General features: G+C 59.0%; 1 protein-coding gene and 1 long non-coding RNA gene across 4 annotated transcripts in view; one reads left to right on the top strand and one right to left on the bottom strand.

Moving 5' to 3' along the window:
- Window positions 1–16,138, top strand: part of TSPAN9 (tetraspanin 9) — a 190,374-nt gene that overhangs the window by 96,011 nt on the left and 78,225 nt on the right. The window contains exons 3-4 of one of the 3 annotated variants that reach the window (XM_060411572.1): window positions 11,161–11,405; window positions 15,756–15,835. In XM_060411572.1, coding sequence (XP_060267555.1) covers window positions 15,773–15,835 — 63 coding nt within the window. In that variant the 5' untranslated portion in view covers window positions 11,161–11,405; window positions 15,756–15,772. Of the gene's footprint in view, window positions 1–11,160; window positions 11,406–15,755; window positions 15,836–16,138 lie in introns of those variants that run through there. The other 2 variants (XM_027965719.2, NM_001134305.1) reach the window with 2 other exon arrangements.
- Window positions 10,211–14,357, bottom strand: LOC132659495 (uncharacterized). The gene is made up of 2 exons (XR_009600018.1): window positions 14,229–14,357; window positions 10,211–11,246 (listed from the first exon to the last, which is right to left on the bottom strand). It is a non-coding gene; the product is annotated as an uncharacterized LOC132659495 (long non-coding RNA).

The following is a 16,138-nucleotide window of genomic DNA, read 5'->3' as shown; positions in this document are numbered from 1 at the left end:
AGTGGCGATGACACTTACAAAGAGAAATATTACCTACTCTTCATCAGGTGCAGCACATGCCAGGCCCTGATCAAGGCACCGCGTGTAGACCCTGGGCTCCAGCAGTGATTGTGTTTATGATTCACGTGGGGAAGCTGAGGCATGGAGCAGCGGGTGACGTGGGAAGGGGCAGAGCTTGGCTGGTTCCAGGGCCGAGTCTTTTGGGTAGAAGGTAGAGGTGGGCAGGTGGGGCTCAGGTTAGCGGACAGCTGCCTGATGACTGTGTTCAAGCAGAGGGTGAAGGCTGTTTGTGTGTGTGTGTTGGGGGTTGTCTCCTCAGGGGATTTCTTTGGAGGGGAGGATAGTGACATAAGCAAGTAACTCTTCCTGGGCTCTCTGGATCTTCTGAAAATCCTCTGGAAAGGTGGACTCTATCCCCTTTTTGCATATAGGAAGACTGCTTTTAGCTCTAGGGGCTGCGTATCTTGCTCAGAGTTGCAGAGTCACAGAGACAGGAGTCAGGCAGTCTGGGTCTTCTGAGCGCCCCTCTTCCCCGTGTGCCCTTCCTGCTATCCCCCCCGCCTCCCGCCCCCCAGCAGGCCTGCCGTCTGTGCTTCCTTCCACCTGCTCTTCCGTGCTCCTTTCTGGACCGGACAGGCTCCGGAGCTCCAGACAGGGGCCGGCATCCCGGCTGCTGGAGAGGTGTCACCACAGCCAGTGTGCATGTGTGTGTGTGCGCGTGTGCTTGTGTGCACGTGTGTGTGCTTGTGTGCACGTGTGCCTGTGTGTGTGTGTGTTGTGGAGGCCCTGAGGGTGGTGTGAAGGCTTCGGGGCTGTGTGTGACGTGGGGTGAGCAGGCTGGAGTTCCCAGCACTGTGGGGCTGGTGGAGAAGGCGGTGAGACCGTGAAGGGCAGGTGTCTGCCCTATTCCTCACTCCACCCCCGACTCTAGCCCCCTCCCCCTAGGTCTCCCATCCTTTCTGAGAGGTGGGCCAGGGCAGCAGTTTAGAGAAATTAATTACTCAGTTAATTCACTCAGATCAGACAGGCTTTCAGCTGGAGGGGGGCGGGTGTGCCCTACTGATGGAAGGAGGAAACCACTTCTGGTTCCTGATGGGGGCGGGGGATTGGGAGTACCCAGGTGCTCAGGCTCCCCGGACCGGTGGCCTTGGTCTTGCCTTGTGGGTGAGCTCTCCTCTATTCCCTTTTTTCTCTCCCTCGACTTTTCTTCCCTCTCCTTCCCCCCACCCCCTTTTTTTTTTGTTGGCACGAGATGCCGCCAGGAGAGCCAGCTGGGCCAAATTTCCAGACTCTGTTCATTCATTCGACAAGCACTCGTGCGGGGGTCCCTGGCTCAGGACTGGATGTGGAGGAAGCCAAGGGGTGCGGCGAGAATCTGTGCTCTGGTCTCCTGAGGCTGACAGTCCGCTGGCCGAGGCACGACCTGCCCATGCGGCTGGCCGGGCTGAGTCAGCGAGGCCACGTGACGGGGGGACCGTGAGGAGGGGATGGTAACTGGGCCACCGGCCTGAGCAGCCCCCAGGCTCCTAGAACTGGGCCAGGCTGGTGAGAGCCGAGCCAGGCGCTTCCCCACCCCCTGCCCCCCGCCCCCCTCGAAGCGGGGGTCGCAGTGGATTCAGGGTCAGGGCTCGTGGAGGACAGATTGAAAGCCATCTCTGGGGCGGTGCAGGGAGCCCCGGGCCTCTGTGCTGTGTGGCTGGGTCGCCAAGGGCCTGTCCGAGGGCTGATGACACGGCGCGAGGGGGAGGGGCGGCCGGCAGTGACTTCATTCCGTCATAATGCACCCCCATCCCCCTTCTTCGGGCGCGTCTGTGAGGATGGGCTCAGCTGACAGAGTGGTTTTGGCAGCTCTGTCCTGCCGGAGGGGGAGAGTTTGGCCCGCGTGCCTCCCCCAGCTGGGGTGACTTCAGATGACGGACTGAAATGTCTCAGCCACTTCGGTGATCACGCGCAGATGTCTCTTCAGGGGACGCACGGAACCGGGCCGTGGGGGGCCTCATTACCCCCCAGAGCCTCCAGTTCTGGAAGATTTCCTAGAGCTGGGGGGGACCCCAGTTGTTGCCTGGGTAGTGAGTCCAGTTAACCACCTTCTCAAGGGGAGGCGCTGGTCACAGAGGAGCTTATCATAGTAACTGCCTCCAGAAATTTCGATTTTGGTACCAGACATCCGAGGACTCTGACGTGGGGGCCTGGACAGCTCGCTGAGGGGACATGGGGCTGGATGGTGGTATGAGGCCCTTTGCCTTCCACGTGACGCTGTCTCTGACCTGACTCTGGGGAGAGTCACTTGTATGAAGTCCCTTTCAACAAGGAATGTTTTAATCTTCTGTCAATGCAAGCTGCTGCCATTGCTTTCATAGTTATAATAGAAATATTCAGAAAGAGTCTGGAAGGACGGAGGCCAGGGGAAGGAGCTGCCAGGAGAGGGGCGGAGTGGACCCAGTGGTCTCTGAAGACCCAGAGCTTCTGGCAGTCTTCCTCCAACAAGGAAATTCAAGGAATTTCCCGCTCCTCCCCCAGTATAGGTCTGTTTCTTTAAGGTGTGGGTGGCCGGATCCATCTCGAGGTGGACGGGAGCAAGGAGCTAGGTCACAGAGCTTCCTAATTACAGCACCTTCTGGGTCTCCTTCCCTCCTCTCTGGCTCTGATGTTGCTTCAACGGAGCAATTAGAGCCGGACGATGTGGCCAGAGCCCCAGACGTGTGACCTGTCCTGCCCTGGGCTTGCCGATGTCCTGCGGCGGAGGCTGGGGGTGGGAAGAGCTCGCCCCGGGGTTTCTGTTCTGTACGCTGCTTCTCGAGGAAGGCAGCTCCTGGTTGCTGGATGTCCTATGGAGGAGGGTGGGTTGGAGCAGGGCCTCCACGTTGCACAACTTCAGGGGACCCTTTTCCCAGAGAACACAGGTGTAAACATCCCCGTGGAGTGAGTTGGGTGGTGACCTCCCTCCTTGGAAGGGCAGCTTGGGGCGCCCTAGTGTTGTCACTGAACTCTCTGGATTCCTTGGTTCCGTGTTTTTTTTTTATGATTATTTTTAAATTTTCTTTGCTGTACTGTGTCTTTGCTGCTTCACGGACTTTTTTCTAGATGTGGTGAGCGGGGGCTGGTCTTCTTTGCGGTGCTTGGGCTTCTCACTGTGACGGCTTCCCTTGCTGCGAAGCGCAGGCTCTAGGGCGCGTGGGTTTCAGTAGGTGCTGCTCCCAGACTCTAGAGCACAGGCTCAGTAGTTGTCGGGCACAGGCTTGGTTGCCTCTTGGCATGTGGGATCTTCTGGGATCAGGGCTCGAACCCGTGTCTCCTGCATCGGCAGGCAGATTCTTTACCACTGAGCCACCAGTTGAAGCCCAGTCCTGTGGTCTTTATCGTCAGGCTTGGTGCCCCATGGGGCTGGCAGAAATGTACTTAGTAGCGTTGATACTGATACCAGCTGTCAAGACTGGGTTGTGTCTCTCGTGCTTCCATCCCATGTGGTTGAGAACACATTTAGAAGCAACCGTTTGGTCAACAAGGGTTTGTTGAGTGTGGTTGTGAGCCAACACTGAGCGGCCGCTGGGGAGACCAATGTGGAGAAGGGGCTGGGGGCTCGGGGGTGAATGGTCCCCAAGTCTTCGGTCTACAGTGTGGCCTGTCTTGCGTCGCTGGGCCCCAGAGAGCGGGTGCAGCGGGAGCTCCAGTGCGTTGGCATTTCTGGGGGCAGGCAGGGTGGGGCTAGCACTCATTCTGATGTGGAGGCTCAGGGGTCACATTCAGCAGTGGAATCTGGGCGTGCCCGGGCAGCCCTGGACTCACTTTCTCACGGCTGGTGCTTTTGAGGGTGTGGACGGGAGTTTCCAGTCCCTCCTGGAGGGAGTGTGGTTGCAGAAGATGCCCAGCCCTCTAGGAGCTCCCCAGGTCAGCGCTCCTCCATGAGTTAGCAGCCCCTGCCTCCTCCCCAGGCCACCAGCCTGCCTGGGCAGTGTGCTGCAGCTGGGCCGTGGAGCTTAAAATAGCCAGTGAGCTGGCCGCTGTGCGTGTGGGGCACCCGCTGAGGCGGGATGGGGCAGCTGCCTGGATTTGGGGTATCAGTGGCTCTAACCCGTGGGTGGACAGTGCTCTTTGGGGGCGTCTCCTGATCGATCGCAAGGCTGGGGGTTCAGGTGTGGCAGGTACAGACGGGGAAGCAGGGAGTTTGTCTTTCCTGAGACCTTTTGGGGAAGGCCTCGGACTGGACCGCAGGGCCTCCCACTGCAGGGTCAGAAGGTGTCAGAGCCGGCATCCTCTTTGGCCCTGACCCTTGGTACTGCTCAGAGTTAGCCACGTGGGGCTCCCATGCAGCCTAAAAAGAGAAAAGGAGATGCAGGGGTGGGGTGCCAGGTCAAGGGCACCTTGAGTCCCAGCCAGGTGGACACTGACCACTGGGCCCCTCACTCCCCACCCACCTCCTCTTGGGTTTGGCAGACACCTCCCCTGGCCTGGCCTTACCTTTACTCACCAAATGTGTACTGGATACCTGCCATGTGTAAGGGACTTCCCTTGTGGCTCAGTGGTAAAAGAATCTGCCTGCAAATGCAGGAGACACAGGAGATGCAGGTTTGGAAGATCCCCTGGAAGAGGAAATGGCAGCCTACTCCGGTATTCTTGCCTGGAGAATCCCATGGACAGAGGAGCCCTGTGGGCTGCAGTCCACGGGGTCGCAAGAGTTAGATGACTGAGCATGCGTGCACTTGGGTCTGTCATGTGTGAAGCTGCTCTTGGCCGTGGAAAAACAGCAATTCGTGAAACACAGCAAACCCCTGCCCTCGTGAAGCTTAGTTCTGGTGGGGAAGAGAGATCGTAAACCATCAGTTAATAAAGCAAACTGCGCTGAATGATGGGTTTGAGTGCTGTGGAAAGAGCAGGGCCCGGTGATGCTGGGCACGCTGGGGAGGTACGGAGCTCAGCAGGCAGCCCTTGGGGAGGTGGCAGCTGTGAAGGAGGTGGGAGCTGGTCAAGGAGACACCTGGACGAGGAGTGTCCAGAGGAGAGAACAGCCAGTGTAAAGGCTCTCCCGTGAGAAGCAGCAGGAAGGACCGAGTGGAGGGAGGAGGGAGGTGGACGTGTGTGTCGACTGAGAAAACACTGTGAGATCTTTGTCTTTTACTCTGGGAGCGATGGGCGCCTTTAGAGGGTTTGGAGCAGAGTGGGGACCTGGCCTGACTTACCTTAGCAGTAATAGTGAAAGTTGCTCAGTTGCTTCTGACTCTGCGGGACCCCATGGACTGCGGGACCCCATGGACTGTAGCCCGCGAGGCTCCTCTGTCCATGGGATTCTCCAGGCAAAAATACTGGGGTGGGTAACCATTCCCTTCTCCAGGGATCTTCCCAACCCAGGGATCGAACCTGGGTCTCCTGCACTGCAGGCGGATTCTTTACCATCTGAGCCCCTAGGGAATCCACAAGCCTGTCTTACCTGAGAGGGTCACCATAGTCCAGGAGCCAATGTCCGTGGTCTTTCTGGGTCGTTAGGCCACCTGTGGGGGATCCCAGGACCCTCCCCATGACGTGTCCACTCCTGTCCCCACCCTGACATGTGACTTCTCTTGGGAGGATGAGCAGGGTGCTAGCTTCTTCTCCTTGGCTTGGAGTTTCCCCTGGGTGGAGGGAGCTGGGCTGTTGCAGGGCTTGACCAAAGCCTTGCTGTCCCAGTGGTCAAGAGCCTGGTAGTAAATAAGCAGGAACATTGCCAGTTATTTGTCACACCACGAGTAGCTTGAAACTGGCCACGGGGAATATTTACACTATGGAAGGTGGTGAGCACCACAGATCTTGGCTTTGCCCCAGAGAGCCGGCCGTTAGACGTGGACAGCCCACCCTGGTCATCATCCTTACTCTGCTACGGCCGGGGTCTTGGGGTCAGGGCCTCGGCCTCTGTTATTGGCACCTGCCCCTGGTTCCTGCTGTGTGAGGTCAGAGCCTGGGGACACGTTGACTGGGGTTGACACAGAGCGGTGCTGGGGATGTCGGCGTGTTCCCTGGGATTTCCCAGAATGTGTCCCATGTCGACTGGGGTTGGGAAGGGGGTTGGCTCTTGTTCTGGCTGGGTGGTCCTAGAGCCTGAGGGCCCCCCCCTGCACCTGACTTCTTTCCTCCCCCTGTGCCTGAGGGATGGCTCCATGTCTGCCTCCATACATAGGAGCAGGGTCCAGCCCTGGGCCCGGGCAAACGTCTTGGCGTAAGGAGAGATCTCTGTTAGGAGTGAGGAGCCCTCTGCTCGGGGCCGCGGGCTGGCATTTCCTCCGGCAGCAGGTGGGGGAGGGGACAAGCAGGTGTGCCCTGGCGCCTGGCCTGACGGGGACATGGAAGTGCCCCTCGGGGCCGGAGCTTGGGGGTGAGTGACACGCAGTCACCCAGACGCTTCAGGCCTCGCGGAGCCCAGCCACATTCTCTGAGCTCCAGCCTGGACATCTGAGCTCGCCAGGGTTCAGGAGGTGACCAAAGCTGGCCGGTGACCCCAGAGAGGGCCTCCGGGGAGAGGACACATGGTGGTGAGCTAGCAAGATGAACACCCACGGGAGAGGCTGAGGGCAGAGGTGGGGGGTGTCCGATGCACGGGTTGAGGTGAGTAGATGTCGGGAAGCGGGGGAGGCGGGCTGGGGGGCTGCGTGCATTGTGTGAGGGTTGAACGAGTCTGGGTCTGTATCGCGTGCGGCTAGGTTACGACTGGAGTGGCCATCTGCCGGAGCAACCTAGACATTGCCGAAAGGACTCTCCTGAGGGTTTTAGTAGCCCGAACAGCAGACTAGAGCGTGTGGTCTGCGACCGTCTTCACCTCAAGCACTCTGAGGTGAGAGACATGCCTCCAGGTCTGGGGTGGACCAGATGTTTCTCTGAGGCCCCCTGGGCGGGCGGCACCCTGAACTGCGGCCGCCTGGACTCAGGGAAGCCTGAGTGGGCACAGGGGAGGGAGCCTTACAGTACAGAGTGGCTGGTGGTCCAGAGACCACGTGGCTTCAGGCCCTGAGACCTCTGAGTCTTCAGACAGCCCAGTTCTTCCCGACAGGAATGCCCTAGTGGGGCTTCCCCACCACTGTCCACCCCCACCCTGTGCCTCTTGTTCCCTTCGGCTGGGAGTGGGGGATGTGTGTGTGTGTGTGTGTGTGTGTGTGTGTGCAGGCTCCCGTCCCTCGTGGCTTTAGAGCAGGCGGGGGCCCGGCCTCTGTCGCTTCTCCGTCTTCTCAAGAGCATCTCTGTGCCGTCTGCTCTTCCTGCACTGGTTCTGTGTTCAGTGCAGGGGGAGGGAGGGTGGCAGCTCCTGAATTGGGGGAGGGTCCCAGCTGCGTGAGCCCCCCCGCCCAGGCAAGCCCCTGGGTCAGAGAGCGCACTGTCCCGGCCAGCCAGTCAATGCCCTCCACGGAGCGGTTTAGGCATATTTGGATTTGCTGGGTCAGGAAATTCCACTGGTGCATGGCGGTAGCCTTGGGGCTTCACCACACTGCCCGGTGCCTGCAGCTGGTCTTATCTCACCTCCGGGAGCCGCCTGCCCTCCGTGATAAGTGCTCATTACTGGTGCTCCTGGCTCTGGGCGTCTGGAAGGGGCTGGTGTGGTAAGTGCCCTCGTGTGCAGCAGGCCCTCCTTGGGGAGACCTGACTGGGATGCTTGGTTGGACTTGGGGCACTTGTTTGGGACTTGCCTGGAGAAAAGGGCCTGAGAGCCCAGGCTGGGCAGCTCCCTGGTGGGCCCCCAGCCTGCGCCCCCACCCTGTAAGCCTGCTCAGAGAGGAGGCATGGCAGCGCTCACCATGCCCCCACCCCCACCTGCCCTAAGGCAGGGCCCATCCCTCTGTCATCTTGCTCCAGGCCCCCAGGAGGCCCGCCCTCTCCCTGAGTGTGTTCAGCGGTGATTTCATGGCTCCTGAGTGCTGGGCCCTGGCTCTGGGCTACAAAGACGAACCTCGCACTCGAGGGCTCCAGGTCTGGGGCCAGATGGCACTGAGCAGGCAGCTCGGTGCTGGGCAGGGGATGGACTCGGGTGCCTTGGTGCTCTGAGCATGGGCCCCAGCCCCACTGTGGACATGGGCAGGCGGGGTGGGAGGTGGTGGCGGGGAGGGGGAGGTGCCAAGAGTGGGGGCAGGGAAGACCGGGGAGGTTTGTCCTGGGGGAGTTTAGCTAAGTGGATTCAGGGGATGGAGGGGGAGTGGGCAAGGGTGGGTGCACTGGCATCCGGAGTTGTTTCTGCTCCACCCTGCTGCTCTTTGCAGTTCACGTCCCGTGAAGCCTCATTTCTGCTGGCACGTCCTGATAGTCTTCTCCCTCTGGCTTCGCCAGCCTTTGCCCACCAAGATGCTTTTCCTCCTGCCCTGCCCTGTCCTGAATGAGAAGCAGGTTGGGTCCCATGTCACTGGGTGGGGAGGTTTCGGCGCTGTTAAGAGCCTTAGAGAAGCAACCAGTGCAGGCTTCTTGCCCTGCAGTTGAGGAACCAGAGGTCACGCGGGTAACCGGCATCCTGAAGCTGTGCTCCTCAGGTGGGGACCCAGGAAGCCCTTCCCGGTGATGGTGGTCACCCATCCCCACGCACCCCTGCTTTGAGCGCCTCCTTGTTCATCATCACTCAGTGGTCCCACTGCTGGTCAGGCATTGTCCTGGATACAGCCCCTGCTGCCCTGGGGCTTCTGGTCGGGTCGGAGACCCAGACAGCAGACTGTCACCCAGGTAAACATGTGCTTCCAAGCCGACAAAAGTGCTGCAAGGGAGGGAAGGGGGCTCTGAGGATTCAGGCTTTAATTCAGATGGCAGGGTCGGGGAGGAGGCAGAGAAGCGGAAGGGACTGTTGTGAAGAACTCACCAGAGCTCAGGGATGTGTCCTCAGGTGGTGGGTTGAGGAAGAGCATTCCAGGCGGAGGGAGCAGCCACGGCAAAGTCTCTGAGGAGGGTGGGCTCCGAGGGTTCGCTGGTGGGAGCACAGTGGGCTGGAACGAGGGGCGGGGCCAGGCCTGCCAGACCTCTGAGGTCGCTTTAGGATTGTGGATTGTGGTAGAAAAGTAGAACAGCGCCCACGCGCGCGCGCGTGCACACACACACACACACACACACACGACCGCAATATCAGCAAAACAGAAGACACTAAGGGCCATAAGAGGGCAGGGTGAATGAGAAGATGGGGTGACTGCTCCCTGGAGAAAGGGTGGGAAGGAGAATCCTCCCCGAGCTGTGAGGGAGCTGGCCCAGGCTGGTGCCCGTGGAGCCAGCGAGAAGAACGTGGCTCATCGGAAGGACTTTTGCTTGATTGGAGGTGGGGCGCTCCGGTGTAAGTGCTGGGATGGGTGTTTAGGCCATTTATTGAGAAGTGCTGCCAGAGGCGCCGGGCAGGGGCAGGGTCGATGTCAGTCCCATGGGGCTTGAGAGACTGGAGCTGCCCTCGTGACAGCCACTTGGGGGTTGCCAAGCACAGGGTCTAGGTACACATGCTTGGGGCTCAGAAGATAGGTGAGGCCCAGGTAAACCCTTAGGAGGACCCACCAGCACCTGCCCTTAGAATCTGAGCCAAAGAACACTTTATATTGATTATGTATTGTCTCGTATCTTTCTCTGTTCAGTTACCTCTTGATCAGTTGGGGACTGGGACCGTAGCTACTGTAAGAATTATGCTCGTTGATCCAAATGACAGGGCCTCATTGACCTTTAGTTCCTTTCTTCCCCAACCCTTGACCATCACCATGGTCCTTCGTGAATCCTAGCCAAGTCTGGTGACTCTTGACCTGGAGCTATTTAATTTCTACAGCAAATAGGAGGCCTCTTCCCCCTCCCTCTCTGCCTCTGCCCCACCCTGGACCCTCCTCACCTCCCCCTGCTGGGTGAACCTTCCTGTGAACATCCTGGGGTGTGGCCCCTGCCAGGGGCCTCTCCATCCTTCCCTCGACCTCTTTCTTTTGAACATTCGTGGAGGTGACTTTGGTTTATAACATGTAAGTTTCACCTGTACCACATGGTATTTTGACTTTTGTGTGCTCTGCGGCTGCTCAGCACCAAGAGTGTGGTTCCCATGCGTCACCACGCCGCTGACCCCCTCCCACACCCCCATAGCCTTGTTCTGTTCTCTGTGTCTGTGGCTTGTTTTGTACTGTTTATTTGTTTGATATCCCACATATGAGTGAGATCACATGGTATTTGTCTTTTTCCCTTTGACTTGTCTCACTTAACCCGTGAGGTCCGTCTGTGTTGTCATTAATGGCAGGGTCTGTTTCATGGCTGAGTTGTGTTCCATTGTATACATATCTTTTTTTTTTTATTAAAAAATTTTAATTTTAAATTGGGGTATAGCCGATTGACAATGTTGTGATAGTCTCAGGTGAACAGCGAAGGGACTCAGCCACACACACCCATGTGTCCATTCTCCCCCAAACTCCCCTCCCATCCAGGCTGCCACATAGCGTTGAATGGAGTTCCCTGTGTTATACAATAAGTCCTTGTTGGTTATCCATTTTAAATTTAGCCATGTGTACATGTCCACCTCCAACTCCCTAACCATCTCTTCCCCTCATCCTTTGCCCAGCAACTGGAAATTTGTTCTTCAAGTCTGAATCTTTTCCTGTTTTGTAAGTTCATTTGTATCGTGACTTTTTAGATTCCACGTACCCTACATCTTTTTTATCTGTTCATCTATCCATCCTTCTTTCCTTCTGATGCCATCTATCCATAAACTGTTTGCTTAGCAATATATTGCTGAAGATGATCTCAATTCTGGAGTTTAAAAAATTGAGGTGAGGGGATTAAGTCCCCCTTCTCCTCCGAGGGCAGCCCTCTGGATAGCAAGTGCTCCCCGCCTCACCTAAATTCCGGTGGGGCCGCCTTATCTGAACCTCAGAGGTCCAGGATGCCTCATGAGCCACACATGTTGTCAGATACAGAGACCTCAGTGTAGGACCAGAGGGAGTCTATGTGGCCCGTCAGCTCTGATGTGTGCAGGTGGGCGAGAGCCCAGAGGCCCAAGAAGTGCAAGGAGAGGCCAAGAACTTGGTGTTCACTCTGAAGCCCTCACCTCCCCAGCTGCTGTGAAGCAGAGATTTCACGTATTCACGTCTCTTCATTCCTCTGGGAATTCTGTACCTGCTTCACTTTTTGTCATTGTTGTTTAATAATAAAAAAAAAAAGGCAGCTCTGCCTTGTTCACATGCTCCAAGATCCTCAAGGGCAGTCTGTACCTTCCAGCTCTCCTGAGCCCGGCGAGTCGATGAGGACCTGGAAGGGGGGATGCTGTCTGCCATCACCGTCTCTCTCCGCTGTTCCCTCTGTGCCTGAAGTCCAAGAAACAGAGTCAGCACAGCACCTGACCTCGCCTTTCCACCCTGCTGCCAGGCCCGGTTCCTAGGGCCCTGAGTCTGTGCCATTCCCCGCTGGTTGAGAAGCCCCAAGATGAAGCCCAGACTCCCCGTGTGTCATGTGAGGCCTCACAGGTAGCTCACTGTGACGCACCCCCAGGCCCCATCTCCTCGCTGCCCCCGGAAGGCCGCCTAACCATGCCCTCCCTGGTCCCTGCCTCGCCTGTCCCGGCTGGCCCTTCTCCAGGGGGGGCCATGCTCCAGCTTTGTGCTGAGCTCACTCTGCATGCTGTGGTTCGTGCACGCTCTGTCCCTCTGCTGTGTGTGGGCTTCTCCAGGGATGGTCTGGAGTGGGGTGGAAGCCTGGTCTGTTCACTGCATCTCAAACTCCTTAGGGCCTACAGCCACGTCCTCATGTTTGTCTCTCCCAGTGTCCCTGGACGTCCTGCCCGCTATGAGCCATCTATTATGGATGCATGGTCTTTTCGTGGTAGATGGAGGACAAAGCCGCTAGCTGAAACTGCCTTCCCGTGGCTCCTCTCCGGCTTTTCCAGAGCTGCTTCTTTTCAGGGACTTGCTTCCTGTCTTGCAGACTGCCTTCTCCCTGCACCCCTTCCTCTTCTAGCCCTCCACAAGATCATGCAGGGCTGATCTAACAGGTTTCTCCAGCTGGTATGATCTCCCCTGCATCAAAGAAGTGACGTGGTGAGAATGAAGTGCACCTGAGAGCCCTCTGGAGCTGGTCCAGGTTGAAGTGGACAAGAGGCGTTAGCCAGTCCAGTCGGGTGGCCGTGGGGTCCATCAGAATTAACTGGACATCTGCCCCCCACGTGTACACAGCACCCACAGGACTGGTGTGCCTAACCAGGGGACGGCAGCTAGGGGCTCCCCTTTGCTGACCGTCGGTCCAGCAGCACTGCCCTGACCAGTCCCCTTCCCTTTGCCCCTTACTCAGCTCCTTCTGCTAATGACCTTTCACTAGGCTGCATGTTATGCTTTTATTATTTTTTTAAATTTATTTATTTGGCTGCACTGGGTCTTAGTTGTGGCATGGAACTCTTATTAATAGTTGCAGCATGTGGGATCTAATTCCCAGGCCAAGGATCGAACCTGGGGCCTCTGCATTGGGAACTCAGACTCTTAGCCACAGGATCACCAGGGAAGTCCCATCCCTGTTATGCTTTCAGATTCTGTCTGTTAGACTGGCAGATTCCTAAGGGCAGAACTGGGTTTAGAGCTCAAGGGAGTAAAGAGCATGGGCTTTGAAAGCATTGTTTCCTTAACTGTGAAATGAGGTGATAACCATCTCGATCCCGCGCGCTTGTCTGAGGATTCCGTGGGTGATCGTGGCTGACGCTTAGTGCCTGGGATACACTGGGGACTTGTATATCGGCGTTGCGGTTTTTCTTCTGATCATGACTAAGTTGCATGCCCTCGTGGAACCTCACTGAGGCTTTGTGGGTCAGCCAACGACTGGGACTTCAGTGCCCTTTTGACGAGCAAGGCCAGGAGGGAGCAGAGCAGAGCTCTGGTTACATTGGACAACCCCTCCTCCTCTCCTACCTGCCTGTGGCCCTGCCCCTGGCCCCCCTGCTCCCCCCAGGGCGTCAGTTGCTGAGGAAGTAGTTACTGGCAGGAATCCACGTATAATCGGAAATGAGTGTGGAACAGTCCAGGACAGTGTGAGTTGGGGAGAAGAGCAAGTTGAAAGGAAATTAGAAGGCAGAGAGGGCCAGCCTGGGGGCCCTGACTTACTCCAAGTGCCCATCCCGAGACTAGCGATGACAGCCCCTGGACAGCACTCAGCGTCGTCAGATGGTTCTCACACTGGCCCACTCCTCTAGGGGGTGGTCTCTGTGAACCCCAGTTTAAAGAGGAGGAGATGGCACCTCAGAAAGGTGAACTACCTCACCCTGATCACACACTAAAATCTCAGCTCAGAGTGAAAAACAGGTTTCTCCAGCTGGTATGATCTCTCCTGCATCAAAGAAGAGATGTGGTGCGAATGAAGTGCAGCTGGGAGCCCTCCGGAGCTAGTCCAGGCTGAAGCGGACAAGAGGCGTTAGTCAGTCCAGTTGGGTGGCGGGGGGGCCCATCAGAGTTAGCCAGACATCTGCCCCCACCGTGTGCACAGCACCCATGGGACCGCAGTGCCCAACCAGGGGATGGCAAGTTGCCATGGCTGTGACGCACACTGGGTTCCATTTCTGGGTTGCCATGTGAGTGGGGAAGGGGCTTGGAATAGTAGCACCCCTGCTGGTCCGTTTAAAGAAGCTGAGGTGCCCTCAGAATAAGTGGCTGCACCCCGGAATGCCGCCCTGCCTCCAGTTCTGAGATGCAGACTCAGCAAGCAGCCTACGGCCCTGCGGAACATCTGTGATGAGGGTCTGGTCGGAATGAATGTCCCCCTCGGCCCTAGCCGCATGGTAGCTCTTGTTCCTGCCCGCCGTCTTGGTGATTGAGGTCTTTCTGCCTTCCTGGATGGATCTTGTGTACCTGAAGGGCAGGAGCTGCACACCTCACACATTTTCCCCTGGGCGCTCAGCACAGAGCAGGTGTGGAGTAAATGTCTGATGGGATCCCGGGAGGACATGGCACACTCACACCGGAGTCAGCTACCCTACGCAGCGCCTCCCGGCGGCCAGGCGCGGTGTTGGGCGTGGGATACAGGGCTGGGGTGCTCTGGGGCTCTCTCACCCTCTGGCTGGTGGCGAAAAGAGAGATGCCCTCCCCCGCCCAACCCCGTCTTCTGGTTCTATTTGCTAACTGGGCAGTGCAGACCTCCGCGCGAGCCCGGGGCGCAGCTGGTGTTTCGCGGTAGGATGCAGGGCTCCTGGATGCTCCCAAGTCCTCCGCCAGAGCATTCTTGGTGCTGCGCCCTGGGCATCCGGTAGCCCCCGCGCACCCCGGTGTCACCCTGGGCGAGGAAGGATTCGGAGGGGCAAGGCAGGACCCTACCTGGGCCGTCTACTCTTCTCAGCCGGATGGGGTCTTGCCCGGAGCGTGGGGCAGGGGAGGGTGGGTAGGTGCGGGGAGCTCGCGCAGCTGCAGGAGCCTCCCGAGCCGCGGGTCCGCGCGCGCGTGCGCGGAAGGGGGCGGGGCGGGCGGCGCGGGTCGCCGGCGCCTTTCCCACACCTCCCGCCTCCCCTGCGGTCCCCGTCTCCCCGCGTGCCCCAGCCAGACCCACGTGTGCAGACGCACCAGCCTCTGTGTGTGTGCAGCCCGCAGACCGTGTGCCCCCAGCTCGGAAAGGCCCCGTGGACACATGGGGCGGCGGACAGCTCGCCTGTGGCCGCGCTTCTGTCCCCTCTAGTCCTCCCCAGCCCTTTCCTCTGGTTTCCTTGGATCGCGGTCCCTCCAGCCGTTGCCCTCCCCTCCCACCCCCTTTTCTCCTCTGGAAGAGGCCAGCGCCTTGCAATGAAGGTTCTGGTTCACCGCGGCTCCGGAGCCCTTGACATTTATCTGGGCTCGAGGCGCACTGGTGTAGGCACCCGGCAGAACGCTAATCCCATTAAAGCCGTGGTGTCATCGGGGAGGGGGGCTGCCCCCCTGCAGGCCTGGCGCTCATTGGCCGAATGCAAACCAGGGGGCGGGGCCGAGGGCCGGGGAGGGGGCTCCGGAGATTTCAGAGTCGGGAGTCGGGAGTCGGGCCGGGATTTCGCAGGGGGAGCCCAGCAGTGGTTGCAGCTGCGGCGGATCCCTCGTCACTAGCCGCCGCGCGCGCGCCCGGCAGCCCAGGGCCCCGGGGCAGCTCCGCAAAGTCGCGGAGCGAGAGGAGGCGGGCTCTCGCAAAGTGGCCGGGCCGGGCTGAGACTGAGAGAGGTGTGCCCTGGAGCCCGAGCCCGGCGCCCCGGTGCCTCGTGTGGAGCGGCGGTGCAGCGCCTGGGAGGCGAGCTGACGTTTGGGATCGAGAAATACAATCGCAGCCTCTTCAGAGGCGCTAAGTTACGCCGGCAAGCCGGCGCCCGGGGAGCGCGCGTGCAGCCAAGCCGCGCCGCAGAGCCCTCCCGGGCCGGCCGGTGGGAAGCGGGGCCCTCACCCCTCCACCCCCACAACCCCCACCCCGGCTCCAGCGCGGAGTCCGGCCGGCGGCGCGCCCGGGGGCTGAGCCGGGGCGTGCGAGGCTCCTCCGACCCGCTCGCAGCCCAGCGCCCCTCTCGGGCGCCCCTTCCGTGCCACTCCGGGAGCGATGCCCCCCGCCCCCCGCGCCCGCCGGGAGCGACGCGAGCATGGAGAAGTCGAGTAGCGAGGATTCTTCGATCCACCGGAGTCCATCTTTGGACAGCAAGGACTCGGACTTTGCCAAGCCGTCCACCTCGGGCCGCCCGTTCGGCCGTGGCTTCACGGCCGGCGCCTTCTACGGCACCGCGGGCTCCCGCGGCCAGAGCCACGCCGAGGCCGGCGTGAAAACCGACAAGTACAATGCGCCCAAAGGCAGCAAGTACGTGGTGTTTTATCTGGACCTGTCCTTTGTTTTCCTCCTAGAATTTAAGAAGTGCAACATGGCCAGGGGCTGCCTGTGCTGCCTCAAGTACGCGATGTTCCTCTTCAATCTGATATTCTGGGTAAGTCCTTCCGAGTGTCTCACCTGCCGTGGGCTCTCCTCTTTGCTTAAGCACATACCCTCTACCCGCTCCGAGCAGCATGGCCCTGCTCTCTGCACAGTGGTAAGTGGGTCTTAAAACACAGTTCCCTCCCTCTCTCATACATCTTTCTCTCTCCTTGGTGGCTGAATGGAGACTGCAACTCTTCCAGGAGAGACTTGTTCTACTCCTAGGAGGCTGCTGAAGTTTGCCGCCACCTCCTCCACGCCACCCCCGTCCCCAAGAAACCCGTGCCTCCAACTGGGCCCTGTGCAGATATAGGTG

Source organism: Ovis aries, chromosome 3 (genome assembly GCF_016772045.2).
Source record: "Ovis aries strain OAR_USU_Benz2616 breed Rambouillet chromosome 3, ARS-UI_Ramb_v3.0, whole genome shotgun sequence".
Lineage (NCBI taxonomy): Eukaryota > Metazoa > Chordata > Mammalia > Artiodactyla > Bovidae > Ovis > Ovis aries.
This window is presented reverse-complemented; position numbering and strand designations above follow the sequence as displayed.